Raw genomic sequence first — 11,076 nt, 5'->3', positions numbered from 1 at the left:
AGTCGGAAATGATCGTCGTTAGTGACTCACCTGTAGCTCCTTTCATTAACCATAATGCCAAAATGGCGACCAAAACTTCAAAAGTTGGTCGTCTATTACAAAAACATAAGACAACTTTAACAAGAGATGTCGACATCAATAGAATCGTATCTAAACTAACTCAACGAGGAGCATTAAATGAAAAGGAGGAGGAGGTTATTTTAGAATGTTCTGATCAAAACAAAAAAGCTGATATTTTTGTGGACATTTTAAGTGAGAAAGGATCACGAACATTTCACGAATTTTGTACGGTCTTGGAGGAGTGTTCACCAAATTTACTGACAAAGTTTCTCCTCGATTCTACACCAGGTGAAATGACATTTTATATATTTTGTTGTCTGTCGTGTTTTGTTTAACTTTGCAATCAAATACTTATTCTTACCTTTATACTGAGTTAATCAAGGACAAGGGAGACAACTATGCACACCTGTCAAATATATTACTAGATTTATTAAGAATGGGATTCAGCTATTATATGCTATAATGACAAGAAGAAATATTTGGCTCATGTTATTTCATCATACTTTATTTGTGTTTGCATACAAGGTATACGGTTTACGTATTATGCCATTTTTTCTACTATGTAAAAAAACACCGTAAAACGGACTCCATCCCAAAGCAAAGGGACCTCATCCCGAAGCAAACCAACCTGATCCCAAACCGAATAAAAACAAAAATTCCCAATTTTCATATTTATATTTTTTTAGAAATATGTGTCTTATGACTTTAGACCCTATATCTCAATTTTATTTTTTCGGCGTAGCTGTTTAATGTCACTTTTGACCTTACCTGACCTGTGTAAGTGTCCAATAAAATTCAAATACAATTTTCCACGGCTAGACACGAATGAATACGCTTCATTTATTCCATTGGCTGATTTGAGTATACCACCAGAACATTGGAAACATGTCCGCGTCTTTGTAACACTGTTTAACTGCATGAAACAATTGTATTTCTAATGAAAAGGCTTAATAGATAGAACAGTTTTACACTCAACTCTCGACATCAATACAGTTTGTGCGTGCACCTTTTATTTTCAGAGGATTGCCAGGGCAAGAGCGTTTGTACTTAAAGGCTATGTTCTCATATTTAGTACTGACTTCCATATAGTGCTGCAACAATACGCCAAAAACCGTATTGCAATATATTGCCAGTTCAAAAACCTGTATTGCAATATATCGCAATATATTGCTAACTTGTACCAGAATTATAACTCGCCAATTACCCGATAATCCCGTATATTCCAGTTTTAAAGCAAATTCTGGTAAATATTTACTATAAATGTGCTAAAGAATAACAAGAAACACAAACATTCTCAAATTTACATTATGGCATTTGCTACTATTTAAAGATGTGATGAAATAACGTCCAACCGGGACGTTTTTGTTCACACGCGTAATTCGCCTGACATGATGTTCCTGTTTTTATACAACACAAAATACACCCATACTTTCCATGCGACGTTCTACATGTCTGCATAATTTTATTGAGACAACGGATAAAGCATTTTATTTGATGCAATAATTTTTTATTGTCGTGTTAGCATTAACATTTGGAAGCGTGTTTCCGAAATTCGGATTACACATTTAATTGTGCTCAATTCAGAATCGAATGAAACATTTACAGTTGTGCGCAATTAATGTTCAAAAGCATCCAACGAATGCTCCCATGTTTTGTTTACCTTGATATCTTATTTCGAATGGCTTTTCTGGACGAAATGTGAATGAATTTTTGTAAAATGTTCGTACCGGTATGATGAAAATCGTATCGCAATACAATATGCGGATTGCGTATTGCGATATATACCGATATACCGGTTTATTGTTGCAGCACTACTTCCATATTCCTGTCAACATAATAACATGTAAAAGGATAAAGAGCAGTGAAAGCGTGGCCTAAGTTTAATGCATTGCATTTCAACCCGCGAGGTAACAGGGTCAGTTCGCGGCCAGTGTGTGCGAATGTCAGAGTTTATTTACAGGTCATCGCTGCGTCTTCACGACTACCTTATGTGCTGACTTGAGTTCGTGGCCAGTAAAATAATCGTTATATAATATAAACGCTATCGCATGAACTAGGTGAACTGGAATTTTCTTTAGACCAGAAATATGTTAAATTCAGTAATTCAGCGATATAATTATGGTATGTCAATAATAGATTCTTAATGTGTTTTTAACAATACCATGATAAATATTATTTTTAGCCGGATTTTTTTCGAAAAAATCTCGGCTTATAGATTGATGTTGTCGGGCGGGGCGGGGGGGGCGGGCGGGCGGGCGGGGTGGCGGCGTGCTCGAAAATGTTAAAGTTCTTATTTCATGGTATAACTTTGGTATGCTTGGACCTAGAGTCTTCAAACTTGACATGAAGGTTGGCCAGGATTAACAGATGACCACTGGTCATTTCAAGGTCATTCATTTGAAGGTCAAGGTCACTGTGACCTTCAATATAAAAAATGTTAAAGTTGTTATAACTTTGGTATGCTTGGACCTAGAGTCTTGAAACTTGACATGAAGGTTGGCCATAACTAGTTAGTAACCACTGGTCATTTCAAGGTCATTCATTTGAAGGTCAAGGTCACTGTGACCTTGAATGTAAAAATGTTAAAGTTCTTATTTCATGGTATAACTTTGGTATGCTTGGACCTAGAGTCTTCAAACTTGACATGAAGGTTGGCCAGGATTAACAGATGACCACTGGTCATTTCAAGGTCATTCATTTGAAGGTGAAGGTCACTGTGACCTTCAATATAAAAATGTTAAAGTTGTTATAACTTTGGTATGCTTGGACCTAGAGTCTTGAAACTTGACATGAAGGTTGGCCAGAACTAGTAAGTAACCACTGGACATTTCAAGGTCATTCATTTGAAGGTCAAGGTCACTGTGACCTTGAATGTAAAAATGTTAAAGTTGTTATAACTTTGGTATGCTTGGACCTAGAGTCTTGAAACTTGACATGAAGGTTGGCCAGAACTAGTAAGTAACCACTGGACATTTCAAGGTCATTCATTTGAAGGTCAAGGTCACTGTGACCTTGAATGTAAAAATGTTAAAGTTCTTATTTCATGTTATAACTTTGGTATGCTTGTACCTAGAGTCTTCAAACTTGAAATAAAGATTGGCCAGTACTAGAAGATGACCACTGGTCATTTCAATGTCATTCATTTGAAGGTCAAGGTCACTGTGACCTTAAATGTTAAAATGTTAAAATTGTTATAACTTTGGTATGCTTGGACATAGAGTCTTCAATCTTGACATGAAGGTTTGCAAGCACACTTAGATGACCACTGGTCATTTCAAGGTCATTCATTCTAAGGTCAAGGTCACTGTGACCTTGAATGTAAAAATGTTAAACTTTCCTAATTGTCAATTCAAGTTCATATTTGTGACCTTAAATGTTATTGTTGTTCATGTATATGCATGCATTCAAAACATAACACAAGGTTTGCTCATGCCTTGAAAAGTACTTACATTTCATTTTGACCTTTGAACAATATTTCAGTAATTTAAGTATTGCATTGACAAAAACACGAAAGGTACTTTCCTGTCATTTAAATCAAAAATCCGGCTTCAATGCGGTCATCTCCGACCGCGGAACTCTTGTTGATTAATTTAACAATAATTATTCCACCATATTGACTAATGTATTAAGCATGAGCGCGATGATTCTCGATACTGTTAATAATTGAATCAAATAGCAATGCCCGAAAAAACACTAAAACAGGTTTGTTCGAAGAACGTGCGTATAAATATTTAAAATATGTACGGATACCTCGCATGTGGCTGGTGGACTCATATGTTTTAATTTCACTTCTATTTTTCTTTTGGTTTTCTGTTTTGTATCTATAGGTTTATGACCAGCAATATGTAATAATGTAAAATAAGCAGCGAAAACTCCGCGTAACATCCCTTACTGCGTGTGATGCAGCTAAAAACTGCACAGAAAAAGACATTCGCTATCCTTGATCTCATTCATTGAACTCTTTACCTTTCACAAACTCCTACCACAATCAACGCCGTATATCTTTTTTAAAGATATTTCTTGTTAAACATCCTACAAAATATATAACTATAATTGTCATGATTTTTTCCCAAAATTGCCTGGAAAAAACCTGTTGTGTCAATATTTGTTGATAGAAAAAATCCCTATTTGGTCCTTTTTGTCCATAACAAAATCCCACTTTGCCACTTTAATCGATAAAATAATTCCAATTTGACCATAAGACTCATTTTCCCAAAATGGCTTGAAAAAACCCAGAATGCCAAGAGTATAGAATATAGCTACAAGTTTTAAAATATCTACAAGTTTTTATGTCCAATCTTTTAATGAAACCATACAAGAATGCTGCTAATTTAACTAAATTTTTTAATTACTTTTCAACAAAAACAAGCTAATTCAATTTAAAGTAATGTCAAATAAGTAACAATGATAACTGTAATTGCAGAAAAGGAATATAATTATGAATATTTATTTTTGTTTTTGTTTACAAATAAAAGTATTATTATATTACCTTGTGCTTTACCCTGAGAAATGTTTATTCAGACAGGGCCAAACAACCCTTCTTCGCAAGGGGCCTCTTTTTCTTCCCCTTAACCAAACAGTCCCTTTCCCCTACAGACGTTTCTTTAAAATCATGCATTTTTCTCTAAATTTCCAATCTACCTCAGTATTTTTCATTCCCCAAAGCCAGAAAATTGTGACTTTTTTCCCCCCAAAAAGGCTTTGGCCCTTTCCCCAAAGTTGGTGTTTCGGTCCTGTCAGAATACAATTGATGCTAGACTTACAAAATATTTTGCCATGTTCTGTACATTGAACCATTTCAGTATGCCTTTAAATCCACTTTTCCTGCAGGTTTATTTGGTTGCTCTGCACTTTTATTTTATATAAGGGTGTCACGATACGCTCACCTTACGATACGATATGTATCGCGGTACAGTGTGTACGATACAATACGTATCGCGATACGTATCGTCAGATGGAAACAACACACAAACCATTTATAACCATTTTTCAATTTTGTTTAAAGACCTCTAAATTTGTGTCATACAATATACAAAATAACATATAATGTCATGAAAGTACACGAATTGACAATCAGTTATTATTATTTACAAATCTAAAACTTTGATTAAATATGAACACGAAATTATGAATATGTTTAAAAAATACGGACTGCTTTATGTTTCTTTTACTTCGATAGATTATTTAAGTTAAAAACTAAACGTGTTTACCAAATAGTCAAACAGGCTATCTTTGCTTGTGCTGTAAAAAACTCCAAGCGCAATTCGTAGAACAAGTGAAATATTGCACCTTGTTTCGTGATGTAGGCTACACATCATATTTTTGAGTGGCTGAAATTTAATTTAAATGGTTTTTAAAGAATTTGCGAAATTCTCAGCGGAATCACAAAATTACAGCTCCTGCTTTCGAAATTCGTAGCGACTAAAGTTGTTATATAAAGCAAATGTTTACACAAATTATAAACGCCTACCACTTTCTTACTGATAACACAAAATGCTTTCATATTTTTTATTATAAGCTCTCTGGAGGTGATTTCAATTAAACTTCCGCCATTTTTTGGGGCGAATTTTAGTTACTTCCCTTGAAATGCGTCATGAAAAATGCCCTACTGTACGGACTCGGAGGCGTATCATGAACCGTACGGAGGGGAGACTATTACGATATACCGTCCCACGGAGTACCGTGACACCCTTAATTTTATATCGAAAAACATCATAATCAGCCATGATCTCTGTACTGTGAGAATGGTTTGATTGACAAATGAGGTTGGTTAATGTGTGTTACTCCTTCATGATATTAGTAAGGCAAACATTTTTTATTTAAAATGATCTTCGGATTTTTTTCTAAAAGTGTCGGGTAGGAGGACGGAAAAAAAAAAGAAAAAAAAGATGGGTGACCAAATATGCACTCATTTTAAAAATGTTATGGTATGAAGTTCTTTTTACAAAGCAACCACATTGATTTTTTTCAAACATGTTGATGTGCAAAATGATCATAATCAGACTGTAGGTCTTGATGTGCAGTTTTTAAATTAGTTTGAATTTTAAAAATATCTTAACTGTATATATATATAATAAGTTCAAAAGTTATGCAATCTTTTCACTTGTCTATAATAAACTTTTTGGTGATTTTTGATGTGTTTTTTTCACAAGGAATCCATATGTTGCATTAAAAATACTTTATCTCCACAAACAACCAATAAGCTATTGAGGTTTAAAAGAAACATTTATAGTTTATTGTCCAGTAAAAATCAATACCGCAGACAAATACAAATAGCATAATATAACGCTTTTCAGGGGTTTCACTGGCCCAAAAAAAGTTGTCGCCACTTTATCGCAGTGTGAAAACCGCCCGTAATTCAAACTTAATCAATTAGGACAATCATTTAAGGAACCTTACTACATTAATGAATAATGGCATTTACTATATTTTTATTACTCTGAGAAGTATGTTAATACATAAACAACAATAAGTACCTTCATAAGTCTTAAGGTAGCGCACCTCTAATGGGCACATATCCAAATATAATCTAATTAATTATTTTCTTAATCAGCATCATTTCACTTAACTACCTGCAAATTTGTAGGTAGGCTTTCCATGCTTTTTAAAAAAATATACCGATTTTTTCAAAACCACCCCCACGCTCGGCTTTTGTCCAGTTTATTTTCACCCCTGGGGTATATAAAAGTTCCATAATTCATTCAAATTTCCAAATATGGGCATGCAGTTGGTGTGTACAGATGCTGTAAAGGTGTTTAAAGTTTAAACAAGATGAAATACGTATTCTTTTACAGACATTTATTTTTTACAAATTTTTATCTATGGAAGAGCGCCATGAAATGTAAGTGATTTCAGCCAAGTAAAAATTGGGTCGGTTAAAAACAAAGTGTCATAAAATTCAAAATAGCATCATTTAAGTCATACATGTATTTTAAACTTAGTTTTTATAGAAACACTATATACAGCAAAAATACCAAAAAATAGACAGATTTACCGTTTACTTTTTGAAATAAAAATAAAAATGCAACATGCATGGTTCGTATTTTCAACAGTAAATCACCCAATTTCGCCATAACGTTGTTTTAATTTTAATAATTGGAGAATGTGCATAAAAATTGCAACATATTTAACAATAAATATAGCTTATATGACATATTAAATCAAATTACGTTAGAAAAAAAAAAAACGCGTCGCAAAAAAGTATACGTCGTCGGCAGGATTCAAACCTTCGCGGGAATATCCCAAAAGATTTCTAGTCTATCGCCTTAACCACTAGGCTACGGCACCTAATAGTAGGCTCTTCAACCTTCGAAGAAATCGCGGGAAATCATTAGAGGTGCGCTACCTTAATATTAAAAGCTTTATGTTTATATAACTAACATTTTTTCCACTTGATAAACCAGATAACCAACATAATATAATAACGTTAACAATAATGTAACAGTATGCTGCATAAATGTTTCAGAATTATTTATTAAAACCTAGAATCACACAAATATATATCATCTGAAAGGAAAAATAAATCAAACATCAGAAAATAAAGCATCTCAATTCAAATTGTTAAACAGTTTATACATTTGGTCATTTGGACATGATATACATCAACTTCTGTTTATTATCAAATTTCACAAATTCTAAAACAACACCTTTTGTTAAAAGGTTTTCTGTTAGTTGTGGTGGTTGATTTCCAGGTTCAATTAAATGAATATTTTTTCACATCTTTTTCTTGACAGAAAGACCCAGGATAATTGCCACCATCCATTCTTGTTGTCTGAAATAACACAAAACATATTTGTACAAACTATATACAACAAATCAACACATAAATGTCACTATCTTTATATGTGTCCGAATTTTAACATATCCGAAATATAGTACATCGAGTGAAGGACCTACTTTTGATTTCAGAAATAGTTGGTATCTTAATTAAAATATATCGTTCCCAGAACATTTTAATAATGGAACTGTTAAACACAAATGCCTGTTGAAACAAGTTAACATGTGTTTTTGTCATGGCATTGATTAAAGAAAAAGCGTCCCTAATAATCGTTATAATTATTGATCTTGGTGACAGTTTATCCCAGGATAACATAATTGATGGTTCAATGTCATAAAGGAGCTGTTAATCCGATAATAACCCCCATAAACTTGACTATTTTATTTGGACATTCATGGTTTGAAATCGTTTTAGAAACTGTTGATTTTGCGATTTTTGAACTTTTGGTACGAACCAGTTCGGAACAAAACCAAAGTTTCGTACCCATTGAAAATAACAAAAAAACACATATTATATGCACAAATTGGTCACTACAACTACATTAAACAACACATAAAATTTTATTCTCTAAAATATGACCGTATTTGTGCGTAAAATATGGAATGTTTAAAGTTGATAGGTGTAAATGGGTTTCGTATTTCGAGCACCTGTTAAATTAAAATCGTTCTTTTCTTATTGCTTTCATAATATTTTTTAGTCATTTTAAAACTATCAATTTTATAAAATTGTAAAGAAATAATAAAATATTTACTTACAAATCGATTCCATTTAGGATTTTATTTAACGGTTGCATAATTATTTGGAAATTAGCAGACTTTGCTGATGAAAGCGTTGTAGCGTTCATCAACTTCTTGCACAAACAATGATGGCGTAGCTGTTGGTAAATTCCAGCACATGTACACGATGAAGGAGGTTCGCGTATTAATGTGGGTAATTAAAACTGGGTTTATTATGATGATTTATTACTCATTTGAACTTTTTCTAAAACCCGGCAAGCGTTTCGTGTTTAAAAGCCACCTTTTGGCATCCGAAAAAAAAAAAGATTAAATTTTTTTTTGGTTTCGTCTAAAATTGGAGTCGGCGGGTTCGAAAATCATTTTATTAAAAAATTCTGGCCTAATCAAAATATGTAAAAAGCCCATTGATTGATACAAACATATCAAAATTGAAATATATTATATGTTTCACAGGAAGACCTATATGTGTTTTATGATCTATTAATACTATTCTAAAATAATTGATAAGATGTGAACACATTCCACAACGCCAAATTCAATTATTTAACTGTGCCTGCCATGAAACATCATTATAATTGTCAAAAGAAAGTTTTGCATATTGTTTATGCTTTGTGTTGGCGTGGCTGTATTTCCAGCATTGGATTTATTTAGACTGCTGAAACAGAAAAAGCAAATGTCCTGCCAGTTAATTATTTAAAAACATCCTGATCTTCAACTTCACTTGCAAATTGGAGCTGTTAAGTGGATTATAGGATGTTTGTTCATTTAATGTTTTTAGAACCCAAACAATCATATTTTGAATGATCTAAAATATTTAATAATCACTATTGCATGTATGATGAAAATAATGCGTAAAAATGGTGCTTTTATGGAAAAAACCTGTGACCTCTTGGAGTTAAATTTAATGCACTACCTCTTGGACATTCAGGATTTTGAAGTGAGCAGCTTTTTTTAAAGGCTTTGTTAATAGAACCCACATTTTCCAAAGCAATTATTATTTACTCTTAGAATATACTAGTAATCTAAAGCAATAATGGTTATAATATGTTTTCAGTGTTATAATTACTTAGGTTACCCTTATAAGAATTGGAGATGAACAAAATATTGAGATCTAAAAAAATAATATTTTTTAAACCTTCCATATTTTGAAAGAAAAAAACACACAGGGGAACCAGAAACTAACTTTCTGCTTTTACTTTCAGACTTTTGCACAGAAAAAATGGCCTAGTAAATTACAAATTGGAACACACTCAAGAGAGCTACTTTATTTTTAAATCCAAACTTTATTTAAAAATTACATAAAGTAATTTTATAAACATTATTTATGTCAATGACAAGATGTCAAATACTTGTACACTGTACAGTCAGAGCTCCAGATAAGAGCCATACAGCGGTAAATACGGCTTTTTAATGAAGGTTTACGCATATATTTTTTATAAAATGGACGTACAATTAGGACTTTAATATCCTTTTTACGCATTTACGAAAACAAGCTGGCTGTACCGATACGTTCGCGTCAGCGCGTCGTTATATGCTGGTCTCTAACCTAACGGCGCTTTTCGTTTATTTAAATTACCGAAAAATTATAGACTGGGTTCCGGTATTATTGTCTATTCTGTCGCGTGATTTCCGTTTACTTGTAAAACCGTAAAAAAACAATATGTCTGTGCGTAACGGAAGGCCGTCATAAAACACTTTGTTGTCATATAATGGCTAGACACCGTCATCCAACCATCCTGACATTCAATCTGTATACCCAGAAAAAGACATTGTCGCCCGATATGAAACGATTTGATTGCATTGGTGGCTAAAAACGTTAGAAAACACGATTGGAAACCGATCCAAAAAAGTGGAGGAGAACCAAATATGAGACATTGACATTAGTGTTCATTTACTTAGCTTACTAGTTGGCTTGTGTTTTCTTGTCAAGTAAATGAAAAAACTAGTATTAAGTCTAAGTTTTAATGTGTAAATATATTTGCATCATAATTCAGAATGGAAAACCTAATAAAGTAACTGTTTAAGAAGCTAAATATATTTATTATTATTGCTGCAAATGTTTCTGTAAAGTCAGTTATAAACCCTTCAATTTATCCAAGAACGCGGGTAGTACAATACTACCTGTATTTTGGAATATGGTAGTACAGGTACTAATTGATTTCCAGCATTACTTCTTTTCTTTCTGTCTGTGGCAGTACAGTTACTAATTTCACAAATCTTTATCTGGAGCTCTGGTACAGTAATAAAATGTTGGACCTTACTTTCAGATTCAGACTCTGAAAAGAAACCAACACAAGCCTTGCAGCTGGGGTTTGAACTCGCGCTGAAAGAACGTGATGCTGTGTTACGGGAGAACGCTAAAGCCATCCAGGAGCGTGACAAGGCTATGCGTCAAGCGCAGCAGTTCTTAAACGAACGTGACAAAGCTTTGGCCAGTCTGGAAAACCTGTCGGCTAAGCGGAACAATACGTGAGTAGAACATAGCTGTTTGTTTTTTACTGC

General features: G+C 33.3%; 1 protein-coding gene across 1 annotated transcript in view; it reads left to right on the top strand.

Annotated features, from left to right (window-relative positions):
• The first annotated feature begins 206 nt into the window (after positions 1-206).
• The window catches only part of LOC127835433 (tight junction protein ZO-1-like), a 105,958-nt gene continuing 95,088 nt past the window's right edge, over positions 207-11,076 (top strand). The window contains exons 1-2 of the mRNA XM_052361861.1: positions 207-348; positions 10,842-11,043. Of these exons, the coding sequence (XP_052217821.1) occupies positions 10,961-11,043 (83 nt within the window). The 5' untranslated portion in view covers positions 207-348; positions 10,842-10,960. The remainder of the gene's footprint in view (positions 349-10,841; positions 11,044-11,076) is intronic.

The sequence above is a fragment of the Dreissena polymorpha genome, chromosome 6 (assembly GCF_020536995.1).
Source record: "Dreissena polymorpha isolate Duluth1 chromosome 6, UMN_Dpol_1.0, whole genome shotgun sequence".
Classification (NCBI taxonomy): Eukaryota; Metazoa; Mollusca; class Bivalvia; order Myida; family Dreissenidae; genus Dreissena; species Dreissena polymorpha.
This window is presented reverse-complemented; position numbering and strand designations above follow the sequence as displayed.